Source organism: Agrilus planipennis, unplaced genomic scaffold, assembly GCF_000699045.2.
Source record: "Agrilus planipennis isolate EAB-ADULT unplaced genomic scaffold, Apla_2.0 scaffold242, whole genome shotgun sequence".
NCBI classification, from domain to species: Eukaryota; Metazoa; Arthropoda; class Insecta; order Coleoptera; family Buprestidae; genus Agrilus; species Agrilus planipennis.
Window position 1 is genome coordinate 144,998 of NW_020439006.1, and position 16,945 is coordinate 161,942.

The 16,945-nt window shown below is 35.3% G+C and overlaps 4 protein-coding genes across 6 annotated transcripts in view; 3 read left to right on the forward strand and 1 right to left on the reverse strand.

Moving 5' to 3' along the window:
- The first annotated feature begins 21 nt into the window (after positions 1-21).
- On the forward strand, positions 22-4,876 carry LOC108741230 (non-structural maintenance of chromosomes element 4 homolog A-like). 3 transcript variants are annotated; one of them, XM_025976035.1, is made up of 5 exons: positions 22-322; positions 376-602; positions 659-782; positions 4,232-4,519; positions 4,573-4,876. In XM_025976035.1, the coding sequence occupies exons 1-5, from the start codon at positions 193-195 to the stop codon at positions 4,752-4,754; spliced, it is 951 nt and encodes a 316-aa protein (XP_025831820.1). In that variant the 5' UTR covers positions 22-192; the 3' UTR covers positions 4,755-4,876. The 3 variants fall into 3 exon arrangements, with proteins under 3 accessions (XP_025831820.1, XP_018331450.1, XP_018331451.1); XM_018475948.1 differs by lacking the exons at positions 4,232-4,519; positions 4,573-4,876 and adding exons at positions 1,124-1,309; positions 2,202-2,474 and having other exon boundaries at positions 23-322; positions 659-1,070; XM_018475949.1 differs by lacking the exons at positions 4,232-4,519; positions 4,573-4,876 and adding exons at positions 1,124-1,239; positions 2,202-2,474 and having other exon boundaries at positions 24-322; positions 659-1,070.
- Positions 2,525-4,191, reverse strand: LOC108741229 (dnaJ homolog subfamily C member 25 homolog). Its single transcript, XM_018475947.2, has one exon. The coding sequence runs from the start codon at positions 3,580-3,582 to the stop codon at positions 2,572-2,574; it is 1,011 nt and encodes a 336-aa protein (XP_018331449.1). The 5' UTR covers positions 3,583-4,191; the 3' UTR covers positions 2,525-2,571.
- On the forward strand, positions 4,875-8,036 carry LOC112904888 (DALR anticodon-binding domain-containing protein 3-like). The gene is made up of 5 exons (XM_025976043.1): positions 4,875-4,901; positions 4,940-5,081; positions 5,225-5,361; positions 6,220-6,387; positions 7,251-8,036. Exons 1-5 carry the CDS (start codon positions 4,875-4,877, stop codon positions 7,368-7,370), a joined length of 594 nt encoding a protein of 197 aa, XP_025831828.1. The 3' UTR covers positions 7,371-8,036.
- Positions 8,037-11,061: 3,025 nt separating this feature from the next.
- Positions 11,062-16,945, forward strand: part of LOC108741222 (max dimerization protein 4) — a 50,899-nt gene continuing 45,015 nt past the window's right edge. Inside the window, exon 1 of the mRNA XM_018475927.2 lies at positions 11,062-13,327. Coding sequence (XP_018331429.1) covers positions 13,042-13,327 — 286 coding nt within the window. The 5' untranslated portion in view covers positions 11,062-13,041. The remainder of the gene's footprint in view (positions 13,328-16,945) is intronic.

Consider the following 16,945-nt stretch of genomic DNA (forward strand, 5'->3'; position numbering starts at 1 on the left):
CATAATGGTAAACATAAATATTTGAACATAACCATATAAACTTAACCTAAAAAGTTATTAGTTGAGTTGAAGTAGTTTATAGTTATTTATTACAAATATTATAAATTAGATGCTTGTCTGATTTGTAGAGTGGTTATAAGTTTTACAAAGTAATAAACTTTAACGTTTACTAACTGTTCACAAACTGTAAACATGGAAGTCGACAGTGTTCCTTCAACGTCTAATGTGAAAGACGCCGGTGCTCCTTCAACATCTAAAAGATCACCCAATACTAACCATAAAGAATCCTATAGGCTGTTGTTAAATAGAGTAAATGATTTACGTTAGTACTTGGGTTGTAAGTTGCTAATGTATTTTATATAAATAAAATTCTAGAGGAAAGTGAAGATAAAGGTATCAGAGCAGCTTTGGAATTAGGATCTATTCTAGAGGAAGTGGATATTTTGGAAAATGAAAATACAACTGCAGGAGTGAGAGATGCAGATGAAACAATGTTGGACTCCATGGTACTCTCCTCTGCCAGTGATTATCTTGTAAAGTGTGTAAAAGCCGTTGATTTACAAACATTAACATACCATCCTGCTGAATTTTCCACAAAACTAGTAATAAGTCTTTTATTTATCTAAATGTTCTGGTTTACTATGACAAATTATTTTAGATGAATCGCTTAAAAGGTGATAATGATTTTGAGCCTGAGAAGTTATTTAAACTCCTAAATGTTGCCAACAATTTAATCCCTCAGTTGCCTCAACTCAGCTTTTTACATGGTACATTTGATCCAAATGTAATGCCTGAACCTAAGCAAAAAAAAATAGTACAAAGACAAGCCCCAGAGAAATTGGAGAAAAAAAAATTGCAACAAGTTAAAACAATAGATAAAGAGGAGGATAATATTAATGAAACGATTAACGTTTTAGAAAGTTTCTTGAAAAGGGAATATGAAGAAAATAGGCAAACACCTATTAAGTACTTTAATTTTGTAATTGACAGTGAATCTTTCGAAAGGACCATTGAGAATATGTTTTATTTTTCATTTTTGCTAAGGGATGGAAAAGCCTCTCTAGAAATTGGTAAGAATAAATATCTCACAATCAAATTGAAAAGTAATATAGTATATTTTAAGACAATGATGGTATACCAGTGGTAGCTCCAAAGTCTAAACGGGATCTAGACGAGTTTCGTAAAAAAGGGGGAGTTAATACACAAATGATATCTTCTATGGACATAGAACAGTGGCAGGTAAAAGAGAAAATAATCAATATTAAGCCTCCCATTCCAAAACGAGGATCTGAAAAAGAAATCTGAACTGGTAAAATCGAATTTATGAGATTAAAGACGATTCAGAATAATCGAAACTCTTCAAAATTAATTAGAACACTTAATTTAAATGTTAAAATACATTTATTTCAAAATTAATGATCAACTATGAGTTCATCCCTTATGAAAAAAGAAGTAATACTTATCTATTAAGCCTTTGATTCCAAGTCTAGGACCTGGAAGAATTTAATATAATTAAATAAAAATTAAAGGCATTTTTGGATGTTTTAAACTGTTAAAATTCAACGCAAAAACAAAAATTAATTTTAAATTCTTAATTGAAGGAATTAATACACAAATAATATATACTTCAGAGATTAAGAACTGAAAAGTATTAAAATAATAATCGTCAATCCTTGAATTCCAAATTGAGGACTTGAAAAAGAAATCTAAGTTTAGTAAATTCGAAATTAAAGAATATTCAAACCCAAGTTTGTCTATTCCATTAAAAATAAGTTGTTAAAACCTTAAAGAGAAATTTGAACTAGTGAAGCCTAAATGTTTGTTTTCGTTTTTATGAGTAAGTGAAAGTATTTACAATCAGTAGGAGCTTTTGTATAATTAAACATTTTTATTCAAATTGGACGTAAAAGTGCCAAATTAAAGGCCATTTATGAAAGCTTTTCAAATTGTTTTAAATTTTAAAAAAGCAGTGTGTAGGCAATCCGTCAAACATCCTTATTTAAAATTTGATAGGTTGCCCAACTTTTTATCCAAAATTTCATTAAATGTGTATTATACTTAATCGGTTGCCTAACTTGACTACACACATTTGAATTAATTCTCGCATCATTTTAAATAAGACTATTCAACTTTTCCTTGCAATTTAAAAAATGTTTTCTAAATAACATGAAAAGATGCTAATTAGGACTTTTCTATTTTAGAAACTGGCCACGAAAGAGGGTATTATACAAAAACGCAAAAATAACAACTCATAAAATCGACAAAAATCAATTTTGTTTTGATATAATTTTGCATGTAAATATTATTGCTAATTTGTTAACGCTTTTATCGTTGCCTATTTCGAGATAATGGATAATTTATTGTTAAGGAAAATGAGTGAGTACACTTGAACTTTGAAATGAATTGTTAAAAGATAACTAAAAAAAAACCGAAGGATTTTTAATTCAGTTAATGATGGCTAAGAACAAATGCACATGGAAAAATAATATTTTTTTATTGTTATTGTAATAAAACAATTTTATATAAGTAATAATAAATAAATTCTTTTATAGTCTTCTAAAAAAAATGTTGTTATGAATCATCAAAAGTCATCCTTCCAACCCCGTGATTTTTGAGATACCTTCGGTACTGTTTGTACCTCGAATTCTCTGCAAGTTGTTTCTTTGCTTCATCTTCTTTTTCTTTGTGCCACACCTTAAATTTATCCCTTATCCATAACTCCTTGTCAAGATATTCCTTTTTCTCACTGTCCTCCAGGACACTAAACTGTTGCTCGCCCATCTTTAAATATTTCCTAATCAAATACAACTTCTCCTCATCAGTGTATGGTTTCCTCAAGATGGTGTGCAGAAGAAACCACCTTGTATACCAATAAGCGTAATATAAAATGGTGAATGGTAACAGAAACAATCTAACCCATAAAATGCCATATATTGTGGGCTTAGCATAGGCCCCTTTTATGTCCATATTCTCCTCAATTATAGTCCTTATAACTAGTTCCATTTCCTCTTTCTGTTCGGCTTTATTTTTTCCCTTGGACTTCTTTTGGGCATTTTGGAGAATACCCTTCTGCTGGGCAATGTCTAAAGCTCGATTCCGGTACTTTGGCAGGGACACAAAGTATTTAATAGCAGTCTCATATCTTTGCCAAGCACTATAATACTGAATTATGGAAATCACGGAAATAGTTACGAATATAACTATGCGCACATCTACTTTTGGAGCCACTTTTCGCCTATAGTACCTATAATAGTTGGCATAGTATTCATCAGGATGGTCCAACATGTAATCATAGTCGTTCCTGGCCTCTTCATCTTTAAGTATCTCATATGCATTGGCTAGGACTTTGAACTGCTCTTCAGCTTGCAGTTTCTCTTCGATATCCCTGTACAAATCAGGATGGTACTTCTTGGCAAGTTTTCTATAACTTTTCGCGATCTCATTCTTAGTGGCTTCTCTACTAACCCCCAAGACGTCGTAACAGTTCAATTTACCACAGTAGATGCCCTCCAGTAGCTGTCCATTTGCACTTAAAACGATGAACGTAAGATACAGAATCGCCACAACTACTTCTTTTGCCATTTTAAGCTACACTAGAATTTAATACTGAACTGTAAAGATCTGGGCTCACTGGACACGTTGCATTTACAATTCACAGCTGATTTACCATTCAATATACAAAAAACTACTGTGACCAAAATGAACCAATAGCAGTTCGTTTATCACTTGTTTAGCAGTGCAGCCAATGGTTACGTATTAGAAAGTTTATAGGATACATTTTGCATTAAATCGTCACGCAAAATCAGCAAATTCCAGTCGGAATTTATGTAATAATCTTTTTTCAAATGTACATTTTGTACGAGCTTTGACAGGTAACTAATTACTAGGTCTTTTTAAAGATCAAAGTAGCTGACGACTTAGTAGCTCCTTCGACCATGACAGTAGTTCAAGTAGTTCGTTGATGGATCCTAACCCAACTTCTTATAAACGTCAGTGTACTTAGAATTTATCGAATTAAACATAAAAAATAGGAGAATTATCCATTTACTGTGGTATATTTGTATTAACTGAGATTGCAGGAGTTTATAGACACCTAGATAGCCACCAGAGACTTTGTTATTATAAAATACTTTTTAGGTTATAACGAGTGATTTTTAAAAAATGAGTGTTTTAAAGTGCTTTTTGAGTGAATTTTATTTTTATTTAACTAGTAACGTCGAATTTGATCCAAATGTAATGCCTGAACCTAAGCAAAAAAAAATAGTACAAAGACAAGCCCCAGAGAAATTGGAGAAAAAAAAATTGCAACAAGTTAAAACAATAGATAAAGAGGAGGATAATATTAATGAAACGATTAACGTTTTAGAAAGTTTCTTGAAAAGGGAATATGAAGAAAATAGGCAAACACCTATTAAGTACTTTAATTTTGTAATTGACAGTGAATCTTTCGAAAGGACCATTGAGAATATGTTTTATTTTTCATTTTTGCTAAGGGATGGAAAAGCCTCTCTAGAAATTGGTAAGAATAAATATCTCACAATCAAATTGAAAAGTAATATAGTATATTTTAAGACAATGATGGTATACCAGTGGTAGCTCCAAAGTCTAAACGGGATCTAGACGAGTTTCGTAAAAAAGGGGGAGTTAATACACAAATGATATCTTCTATGGACATAGAACAGTGGCAGGTAAAAGAGAAAATAATCAATATTAAGCCTCCCATTCCAAAACGAGGATCTGAAAAAGAAATCTGAACTGGTAAAATCGAATTTATGAGATTAAAGACGATTCAGAATAATCGAAACTCTTCAAAATTAATTAGAACACTTAATTTAAATGTTAAAATACATTTATTTCAAAATTAATGATCAACTATGAGTTCATCCCTTATGAAAAAAGAAGTAATACTTATCTATTAAGCCTTTGATTCCAAGTCTAGGACCTGGAAGAATTTAATATAATTAAANAAGAATTGTTTAAAAAGTTAGGAGAAGCTGCTGCTATAATAGAATTGCTACAGAATAAAATAAGCCAAGCCACAGTTGTGGATATTGACGATTATACAGTATCTAGTAGCAAAGGTTCGTCTTTAAACATTCTTTTTTTTTCTGCGTAACAAATTCGGTTTTCTATATTATTGTGATTGGTTTCTGTTTCTTCGTTTGGAGTAAACTGGAATCAATTGTTTTAATTGTTTTTTGGCAGATTTGCTCATTTGTTTCAGGTGCTTCTTTTATTTTATATAATTGTGGTCGTTTATCGACGTTATTTAGAAATTTCGAAAAGAAAGTTTCCGAAAAGGTGTACCCTCCATTGTCCAGCGATATTTCAGACGTTAACTTTGCTCTTTTAACAGAACCGGTGAGTTGTTCTTTAAAGATGCATATAACATATACATACATAAGTAGAGACTAGATACAATGTGTTGCTATTTGTGCTAAAATTGGCCATTGTTCTTGCTCAATATAGTGTGAAAAGTTCAGTCCGGTTTTTCTTTCCTCTGTTCTCTTGTTCTGAACAACCGACTGATTTAATTTCGAATTGTCGTTTGAACAATGAGCATTTTACAATAAAAGTCCAGTTGTGTTTATCATTATGATTATTATTATATTCCTACTTTACAAGACAATCATTTTGTAGTTTCGATAAATATTTTTACGAGGTTTTTTTAAACGGAAATTTCGTTGACTGCTGGTATTTGTTTTCCAATTTTCTTTTTTAATTATAAAACGCGTGGAAAATTGCTTCTTTGACGTGCATTAAGCTCTCGCAATTTTCCGACGATTTTCTCCGAGTTTCCGCCTCGAATTTTCGTTGTCACGGTCCCTCGAGCCGCACTTCTTGCTATTTTATGGATTTTTAGTCTACAGATGTAAGAATTTTCCGGAAAATTAAGTCCCTTAATGAGCAGGACGTAATATCCGAACTGAAATTAGTATCGTTTCGCTCAAAAAACAGACGCAAAAATCGAAAAATTCCTTTGTCCATCATTGACATTCAATTCGCTACTAAAAAATAGCAATGAAGAAAAGAAAATCGGCAGTTTCATTTTATTCGCATAGCTTAAAAAAAAGAAAACGCAAATAAAATAGAAGACAATTGAGTTGAAAGCGATCTTATTATGTTCATGCGACAAACAAAACAGAAACGATTAAGTTTTCGTTGCGTCGTAGGCAGTTGTTTATTTTATTTTGTTTTGTTTTATCGCCTACTTTTTAGGAAGAATGGCATCTTCTGTACGTGTTCATAGGTCAGTTTCCCATAGTCGTAGAGAACAGTATCAAAGACCTCTTCGTAGGCCACGTGAACATCCATCATGTGTGTTCATTTTTATCGAACATGTGTTCTGTCTTCAGCGTATATTACAGCAGAGTACGCATACTGATGGTAAGTTAGTTAATTTGAATACGTACCATACGCATGTAAATGTAGTGTGTCTGCGGTAAATGCGTGTAACGCACGCATTTTGTTTATCTTCGATTTTTATCGTTTGTTTGAAAAAAGGAAAAATAAAACAGCTGCACAACTGGCAGTGTAAGAAACATGTGAACGTCCGTACCTATAATAAATGTAACGGCTTGGGAACCAGATATTTTGTAGTTGAAAAATTTCACGTTTTTTTGACTATAATTTGAAGGGATGAAAATGGTTAATTTTTATTGAACATTATACTACGTTACGTGGACTTTCTTAATTTTCCCCTATACACTAGTGGCGAGTTGATATCCAATCACATTCGACATGTAAATGCAAATACCTCCTGCCACGTTTTGTATAAATAATAATGTAACACAACTCCAACAAATGCAAGTTAAATTTGAATCGCGAATATCAAGTTAGAACGACTACTAAAATGCAATATAATTTATCGCTAATTTGTTACGAAATCCAAAAATGTGTAATTTCTATGTTCGGTGAATGTTTTGCCTTACTTGTATATGGATCTATGTTTTTATTTTGTCGATATTAATGTTAATTTGAAATGAAACGTGCCGGATGAAGGGACAACCGAAATGGGAAAAATGTGCAAATGTCACGTTAATTAAATTTGGGGCTTTCTGTAAACAACAAAAAAGGGGTTGTATTAACCTCGTTTTGCCCCTTTTCCCGGCTTGACTTGACACGGTATTATTTTTAAGGCGCGAATCGAGTTGAATTATACAAAAATGAAAATATAACGCCCTTAAATTATGGGTGAAAGAGAAATTTTATTGTTTGCGTGTGATTTCGGTTTTTGTTTCTTTTTATAGGAGCCGAGAAATCATTTGTTTCCACTTTTGTTTGCAAGGCTGTACCTTCTTAAAGCGTTGGAAATCGTTCTACACAATGGTCTGAATTTGTTAAATATTCAACCTGTAAAACAAATGTAGATCGCAAATCATCTTTTGCTACAGACCATCGTTTGTTTTACGTATTGTTACTCGTTTGTTATTTTGCAAGTTTAAAATTGTTTTAAAACAAAATAAAGCTGTTTATAACAAACGATACGTTTTAGTGATTTTACATGGCGTTCCTTAATTCTTATCTAATTTCCTCCTGCTATCGAATCAATTTGTGGGCAGTATCAGCTTCGGTCGCCAAACCTTTATTGAGAAGATAAATTATTACCTACCTTTGTACTTTTAAATACTTTTCGCGTAATACAGAAACAAATAAAAATATATTATTAATAATTTTGTTTGCCGATTTAACAGACATGACTTCGATAATAATAAAATGACAGAAAAGTAAACAATATAGTCACGTTTCTTCTTCAAATAATAATTGACATAAGTAAGTATTCTTGTATTATTTACTTACGTGTATGTCATACCTACCTGCCTTTTGCTGATACATTAAATAACGAAAATGATAAAACGGTTTTAACACAAATGTAAACAGGCAGACGATGTTGTTGTTTTTTTAAATTCTTCTGATAAAGGTCGCATTGCGATAGAGTTGATTATACTTTTAATATGTATTAACGATAAATTCTATTATCGTCTTTTTCTTTTACGAGTTAACATCAATACGTAAAAGGTCATGCATTTTGTTAACAGTAAAACGTTGCTACAAGCAAAGCTACTTATTTATAATTAGTTATGTGTTTTATGATAGATTATCAGATATAGTCTTATTAAACTATAAAATTAGAATTTAAATACTATAAATTGTATAAATAACTAATTCCTATATATTACTTTATTTAAAACAGCAATGTATTATTCTCAATATGTCGTTTCCCTCAACATCAGAATCAAAAAAAAGAACGTATAAGAGTTAAAAACAAAGAAAAACGATGTTGTTTTGTCCATACAACAAACAAAGGAGAAACGATTAAATTTCTGTTGTTTTATTTACTATTTTTTAGAAATTCTCCAAGGACTCCATACTCTTGGATATGTATGTAGTCCAGTTAGGTATGTCTAACAATGGTGTAGTTTATGGTTTGCTTTTGCCTGTCAAAATTAATTGACAGACAGGAATAGAGGGTTTAGCTTAACTTTATATATATATGTATAAATATGTACGTGTGTGTGTGAGCCGTTGTCTCGAAAGGACCCTTTGCGCCATTGATTAATGGATGGGATTGTGTATTAATCTTCCTTCATTTTCACGCTACACGGACCCTGTTCGTTATATGACGAAAAATCGTTCGCATTCTTTCCAAATTATGTCCCGCGTTATCATAGTAACGCGGACAGCTTTATTATATCGGAAACCCTCTCTACAATAATTATTATTGACGATCGATAAAGTGAAAATCGAGCAGGAAAATACGACACGAACGAGTACTAGCCAGTACACTTCCGTTTAACGGGATTATTTTTCTCCGAACACTCAGTGGTAATTCATAATTTTATCAAAATGATTCGTAAAATCGATAAAAATCCGTAAATTATCTTTTAAAACAGAAAAAAAATATAACGCTACTTGTTCAACTGTTTCTGTATACGTAAATAACACTTGAACGTTGATCTTGAGAAACAGAAAACAATAAAGGACTATTCAACTGTTTGGCAATTTATTTGTTTTTATTTTAAGTAAAATGAATATTGTTATACATACATAGCATTATATTATCCTTCGTCCTAGTGAGCGCACTTTACATTGCATGTTTCGTGGGTGGTTTATTACGCTCATACGGTTACGTTTGAGACATTAGTACAATGTGCAAGCATTAGCTGCAATAAATTTATAATCGTTATTAGCGGAGATTAATGTTTTGTAACGGTTTGTGCCATATTTAATAACAAAACACGGAATATGCCGTGCGTTTCTTCGTACATGTTTAAGATAATAACTGAACACTAAGATAATGTAATAATGTAGGTGCCTACATATATTATGTACAGTTGCGGTCAGTTACTTTTCTAATCTAAAATAACGCACCTGTTTTTGTTTAGAACGTTCATTATTCAACCGTTTCCACGTAAGTCGCACGCTTTTGTTTAAAGCTCTCTTTAAATTCAACTGCTTCGTCGTAAACAGTTGAACTGCAGGGCCTCAGAAGCGGAGAACAAAAAGGAAAAGACCTATTCAATTGTTTGTAGGTACGCAAACTTGGACTTGAAAAATAGAATACAAAAATGATACTACCTCACGCTCAACTTTGCCTGGTCGCCAAAACTTTCGGCGGCTCAGTTCTTCGTTCCATTTATTTTCTTTTTTGTTTTTGGTGGTGGTGCTTGTGCCATCATGGACGCCAGTTTGTCCCCTTTATTATTTGTTATCTTGTTTGCGAGAGCCCGAATTGTGCCGGAGATGGGGCACCACTGCTGCGAAATTGCGAAAACGGCTCGGAGCATCAGAGCGCAAATAGGCACTCTGTTTAATGTAGCATGCAGGTCGTTTGAACGGCACATGGGGGGCCATTTGTCTTCGGCTATTGTGCGACGCTGCCGAAAATGGGTCGTGAATCCAAATGCTGCCTGGCAGATATTAATTCCATATAAACCGAATGTCGAAGTCCTAACCCAAGTCTCTCATCAGCAAAAAAGGAATATAGTATTCAGTTTTTATCTCCAAACGGAAATAAAACAGTATCTGATAGATGTCTTTTTGTCTTTTCACATGCGTTTGTTAATATCCGATGTAAATTTGTTTTTCGCATGTATTTGTTTCAAATTTCAACAACTGAAGTGGATTCTCGTTTGTTACAACACTAAATATGAGAAAGGTCCATCCAGGTTGGTCACGTCTCTCACGCCCTTTGCCAGAAATCGTAGCATATTTCGTAGAAAATGAAAGTGTTTTATTATTGAAATAGTTGAGCTTCGCATATCAACAGCGAGAAAGAATGTGGGGGTCCCGAATGAATGAATGAATGAATAGGGCGAGTCGTATCAAACAACCCGATTATTGTCAACGAGGGTTGTTGCCGGCTTAAAAGGGGTGGAATGCCCGGTGTGGTCTTTGTCCTTTCTTTTAAAAGTTTCGGCTGTCGACTATTAAACAGAAACGTAAATCCACTACTGGATAAACAAAACTAAGAATAAAAAATGTTCGTAAACTATTTGTGGGCATTTGGATAACTCACAAAGAACTCTACTAACGGCGCCATTATTTTATTGATGTTATTGACGTTGACAGCATACAAATTAATTGGGACAGGTTTGGATCGAATTACTGTACCTGTTTGGTACATTGTATTAANGTAAACTATTTGTGGGCATTTGGATAACTCACAAAGAACTCTACTAACGGCGCCATTATTTTATTGATGTTATTGACGTTGACAGCATACAAATTAATTGGGACAGGTTTGGATCGAATTACTGTACCTGTTTGGTACATTGTATTAATAGAAAACGGCCTAACTGCGATGCTCTAAAACAGGGGTCATACACACATAAATTCAAACAAGCCTCTACCTGCCTCAACGGATTTTCTACAAAGACCGTTTTAAACTACAACGTCTGTTTGATTAAAAAAAGTAATGTACAATAAAGTGCAAAATTTAGAGGCGATTGCATATTTCAATGTCAACCCAAAAGTAAGGCCAACGCAACGTGAAAATGATGAGTTCAATTGGAAAACAAATTGGGAAGATTTTCTGCCATCGGTTGTATTAGGGCTTAACAGTGTTACAATGAAATACTTATATGCTCTACGAGTGTTTCAGTGAGTGCAAAGTGCTTTACCGAGAGTGATTTCGTGCCCCCCATGCAAGTGTTTTGTAAGCGCGAATTAGAAAACTCTGTTAGCGTGTTGGTGGATTAGCCAATAAAATAGTGTTTAAGTGAGAGTGAAGAAGTGTGTCTTACCGTTCATGACTTAACAGATAAGTGCTTCACTGTGTTACAAATAGGATGACACTTTGTATGCTAGTGGGTTCATACTGTAAAGCCATAAAGTTTCGGTGAAAGCGATTTAGTGCATGAAACAGTTGAACTCTTATTATAGAATATGGACCTACATCAAATGTTTCAGTAACGATAACTTATTGTGTGTTACTGGATTTGTACGGACAGTGTTTCAGTGACGATGATTTATTGTGTGTTAATAGTGACTACGTGATATCTTTAGCTTTTCAGGGAAAAACTGCTCCACAGTGTCAAAGCGAAGTGGCGCATTGTGTTAGTGGATTAGTGTGGACAGTGTTTTGCTGACGATGATTTATAGTGTGTCAGTGGATTTGTGAGGACTGTGATTCAGTGATAATGTATGGTGTTGGTGGATTAATGCTGATTATGTTTCTGTGACGATAACTTATTATGTCTTGATGAATGTGAATTAGTGTGGGCGGTATTTCAATGACGGTGTCTTACTGTGCATTAAATTGATAAGTGCGGACGGTATTCCAATGACGAAGACTTATTGTATGCTAGTGGATTAGTACGGGCAGTGTTTCAGCGTTTGCTAGTGGATTAGTGCGAACAGTGTACTAGTGACGATGGCTTATTGTGTGACAGTGGATTAGAACGGGCAGTGCTTCAGTGTTTGCTAGTGGATTAGTGCGGGCAATGTACAAGGGACGGTGACTTATTGCGTGTCAGTGAATTACTGCAGGCAGTGTACCAGTGACGATTACTTATTGTGTGTCAGTAAATTAGTACGGGCAGTGGTTCAGTGTTTGCTAGATGATTTGTGCGTATAGTGTACCAGTGACGATGACTTGTAGTGTGTTAGTGGTTTAGTATGGACAGTGCTTCAGTGTTGGCTAGTGGATTAGTGCGAGTAGTTAATCAGTGACGATGACTTATTGTGTATTAGTGGATTAGTATGGGCAGTGTTTCAGTGTTTACTAGTGGATTAGTGCGGACAGTGTACCAGTGACAATGACTTGTTGAGTGTTAGCGTATTAGTACGGGCAGTGGTTCAGTGTTTAATAGTGGATAACTGCGGGAAGTATATCAGTGACGATGACTTATTGCGTGTCAGTGGATTAGTACGGACAGTGCTTCAGTGTTTGCTAGTGGATTTGTGCGAGCAGTTAACCAGTGACGATGACTTATTATGTGTTAGCGGATTAGTACGGGCAGTGCTTCAGTGTTTACTAGTGTATTAGTGCACAGTGCTTCAGTGTTTGCTAGTGGATTAGTGCGGGCAGTTAACCAGTGACGATGACTTATTGTGTGTTAGTGGATTAGTACGGACAGTGCTTCAGTGTTTACTAGTGGATTAGTGCGGACAGTGCTTCAATGTTTGCTAGTGGATTAGTGCGGGCAGTTAACCAGTGACGATGACTTGTTGTGTGTTAGTGGATTAGTACGGGCAGTGTTTCAGTGTTTATTAGTGGATTAGTGCGGACTGTGTGTCAGTGACGATTACCAATTGTGCGTTATGTGACGACGTGGAGCCGGCAGTGTTACAGTGACGATGACTTTATGTGTTAGTGGAATAATGTGTGTAGTAGGTGAAGGTGATTCAGCGGATCATTACGATTTGTGCGGACTGTACAACCGCGTGGATCGCACACCTTTCGCTCGTACGATGTAAATACACAACAAACGGGGTCCGCGCTCAGCTGTTGGCGAAGTCAAGCAACCCGCGATCGCTCGCTCGCGCAGCCAGTGCGGCGTCATTTGTTCATGGCACATTTGTGGATCGGTGGTGCGCATGCTCGCGTTAAACGCGATCGCGCATCAATACGCGAGCGTACGTTGTGGTGCCAGTTGGCCAGTTCGTGGTCGGCGGACAGACGTTGCGTATCGTGTAGGGTCGCGCGCGCGCAGCCTTCTTTGTCTTCTATTTATTGTTATTATTATTATTAGCATTATCATCGCCATCAACATTACCACAACGCTGTGCTTTCAGTCGTCACGATACTCTTTTTCGGCCGCAAGTACTATGAGCATCGCTGTTTTGATCGAAGCTGCCGAGTACCTGGAGAGACGAAATAGAGGCAAGTACCCCGTACCACATACTGCATAGAAACAAACAAACAAACATGTGACGATGCGCTTTTGTTCCGATCTGACATATCTAGCGCGCCGCTTCTAGATCATTATTACGGGTACTTCACCGAGGTTCTGGCCTTATCATCATGCCAATAATGATCCCGTCGTCTGTCGTTTGTTTATCGATTGACGTTGCCTTCTGTGTTATTATTGGCACGGGTGCTATACTTCTCACATGCAGCAGTGGCTTGCGACTGGCGATGAGACGAGACGGATCGTTCCGATGATGATTATTGTCATGATGACGTTTCTGTTTTTTTTTTTCTACTAGCTCGTTGATGTAATAATAATAATGCAAACGGTAATGAAGGTGAAAGAGAGATAGAGAATGAATGCGAAAAGGAAGGAACGTTTCGGACGGGAATGGAGAGAGCAGGACGGAGAACCGTAGACTGAGATAGAAAGCTGAGAAAGTGGCGTGATGCTTTTGTTTACATTTGATTGTGTGTTTGGTGCTAACTGCTGGATATGTGTGTTGCACTACACGCGCGCGTCCATCCAAAATAAAACCAATAATTTTGTCCTGTTGGTTGATGGAATCATTAGCTAATCCATTGCGTTCCTTTGGTTGCTCATGGTTGATGGTTTGCTCGTCATGAACCATTTTCGTGGAACATGGGGTCGTTTTAAAGCGAAGATACTTGCTGGTCTGGTCTATGAATTTCTGCTGGGTTCCTACACGTACACACATTCATACATACATGCATAGGCATAGAAAGCAGCCAGAGCAGCACGGGATGGATGGATAACCTTGAATCCAACGTAGCCATCGTCGACGATGTTGCTTTGTTTGTTCCAAAGCAGCCATGCTCTTTATGCTCATTCCGTTGTCATATGGTTCACTGTTTCAAAGGAACAGTGGACGAACGGCTTGTCCGTCTTCATTTTTTAATGATTTATTGTTTCTATGCAACGAATCCATCTCCTCCTTAGTAATAGCATTTGGTCGTCGTGCTATGCCTCACGTTTTTTCTTTTTTTTTTTTTTTTTACTACACTACTATAATATTATGTATACGCTGTGCGTGGTTGGCTATGATGATGACCGACTTTCGCAGTTCCTTTGTTTGCTTCCGCGTCGGGAAAATCGAAGAAGCGCGGCAGCGGGCGCCACGCCACACGAATAATAAAATCTTTTCGGTGCTGTTTGAAATTCTGCCGTCGTGTTTCGCCACGACAACTTAATATCGCAATGAAGAAAAATAAGGTTTCTTTCAAAAGATGGCTAATTGCTAACGTTTCGCACTGAGCGTGGGCATTTTCCGATTCTGATTATGGCATAGTCGTATTTCTTTGGTAAAGGAGGACCATTTCTCTGATGGGCATTCAAATGTTTCATTTAAGAAAGGCTCGATTGATGATGTTCCACTGTTTGTAAACGAAATGACAATTGAATACGCATTTCCCAACTGTTTTTTTATTTTATTTCGGATGCTATATAATGTGTTGGTAGAGAGACGGTTATCGAAATAAGCTCGACCTTGATCAACTGATTCTGTATTTGCATGTTTTACTTTCAATAGTTATAGCTATAAACGTATCTAATTGTGCTGTTTTTTGTCTCTTCTTGGTTCCTACATAGCAAACTGTATATAAAATAGTAGTTACTTGTATTTTGGATGACTAATTAGTAATTACGTAGCTGTTGTTACAGTCATAATCATAATTGACAGAGTTTAAAGAGCAGTAGGTATACCTACAAAACAAGTGAGTCAAGGTCATTATTACAACATTTTTCTGTTCGTACACGTGGTTTGCATGTTTTCTGATTGCCAACATGTTTCTACGTAATATGTATATTAAATACACTTGTCTATTGATAATGTCGTTATGTATCTAGTGATTATTAAAAAAACGCCCAAATTTACTTTCGATTCGCCTGATGAAGGTCTCTTTGAAGTAACACACAATCAAATATTTCATGCTGCATTTTGATACGTGTAAGCACATATACACAAAAATAACATTCATGTGTATGTATATATATATGCAGAAGTGTAAAAGAAATAAGTTGTGAGGTGTTTTAGGTGTACGGTGGTTTAACCCAGTTTACAGAATCTCGTAATCTTAGAGGCGATTTGTTTATGTGTAGTGTTTCCGATGAATGCCAAGTGAAAGGGAAATAAAAGAGCAACGAATGAACCAACTTATTATTGTAGGTAACTGGTTGACGACGTTTTTTTGTTTGGTGTGCTCGAAGAAACAAGTGAGAGAGAGATACCTCTATTTATTAGACAGAGAAGTCTATGGAAAAAAATTAACGATGTTTTTATTGATGGTCATTTGAATCGTGTTCGTGTTTCGTTTGTTTCTCGCATAGGTACCACCAATTTTCGTAACAATCAAGCTCTGATTCTTGACCGATATTCATGATCGAAAAGTCATTTCCTAATAGCAAACTATGCTTCAAACAGATGGAAAACTTCACTCAATTTTAACAACGAAACATTAGAACGATTCTTCTTTAGGTAGTTACCATCAACGGTGTCGCCAATTTGGAAATTGGACACTCATCTGTGCTGGAATGTTCTTCATTTTTTTTTTTTTGGCAAATCAGTGCTAAGTATCAAATGTATTTGTATGTCTGTCATTAAATCGTTTTGAAAAACCGCTACGTGTTTGTTATTGGTCTTGTTTGCGACTGTTTTTTTGACGTCATTTTTAATTTTGAAACGCTCGAATCACCGGAAATAAAGTGCTAATGTACATATCCAAATATATGTTTGTACGTACGTGTGTGTTGTACATTTGTGCACACGTAGCACCTAGTAGGTAATAATAAGTGTCCTGAATGAGGCTATTACTTTAATGGACGGGCGTTTAAATTTAATGATTTCAGCATTTTTTTTTTGCTACTTTGAGATGGTCGAGATGAGATAAATGTACAGTAACGTTGGACAAAATTTATTTTGAATAAAAGTAGTCCACGCAATGTGGTTTTCTGGATCGACTGTTAAATACAGCATATTATAGGTTCCTATTATTAATTCTAGAATATTTATCAGAAAAATCATAAGGACGATGATCTTCCTTAAATCATACAGAAGGACCCATATCTTTTTCGTAACTATCGGCAGGTTCCATCATACACCCATCGAAATTCTAATGATGTCCCTGGTAATGTGGTGTTACTGTTACTGTTTCGTTTGTTAAAATGTCGATTATTTTGTTTTATTCAGATGTTTCTTGTTGTTTTTTTGTTTCATTTGTTCATACTACAAAAGTCGTCGTTTGTTTTGAACTCAACATACACGTATTTGGAGTGCCTGGAACCGATGCAGTTGTTTTGCTTTATTCTTCAATTTTTTTTTGTAGTCTATTGGCAACCCATATTCATTTTTTTGTACAAAAATCTTTTCTGTACAACGATATTTTGGTACCAATTTATTTTTCAAGAATTTCAGTCAAATGTCTAATCGCTTCTGCCTGCGAGCGAGGCTGTGTTTGTGAAATGAAAAGCAAATGATAAACGACTACTGCTTGGTTGTTATATACGACGTTCATTGTGTGACCTTGCTGTCACCATACGCACAATATAGTGTTGGTTACACATTTCACAAAAAT

What these genes read in the sequence shown, in the direction of transcription:
- LOC108741230 (XM_025976035.1), top strand. Translation starts at nt 193, where the DNA reads ATGGAAGTCGACAGTGTTCCTTCAACGTCTAATGTGAAAGACGCCGGT. An exon ending in AAATAGAGTAAATGATTTAC is followed by an intron (nt 323 to 375) that starts GTTAGTACTTGG and finishes ATAAAATTCTAG; the next exon opens with AGGAAAGTGAAGATAAAGGT. An exon ending in AAAAGCCTCTCTAGAAATTG is followed by an intron (nt 4,520 to 4,572) that starts GTAAGAATAAAT and finishes GTATATTTTAAG; the next exon opens with ACAATGATGGTATACCAGTG.
- LOC108741229 (XM_018475947.2), bottom strand. Translation starts at nt 3,582, where the DNA reads ATGGCAAAAGAAGTAGTTGTGGCGATTCTGTATCTTACGTTCATCGTT.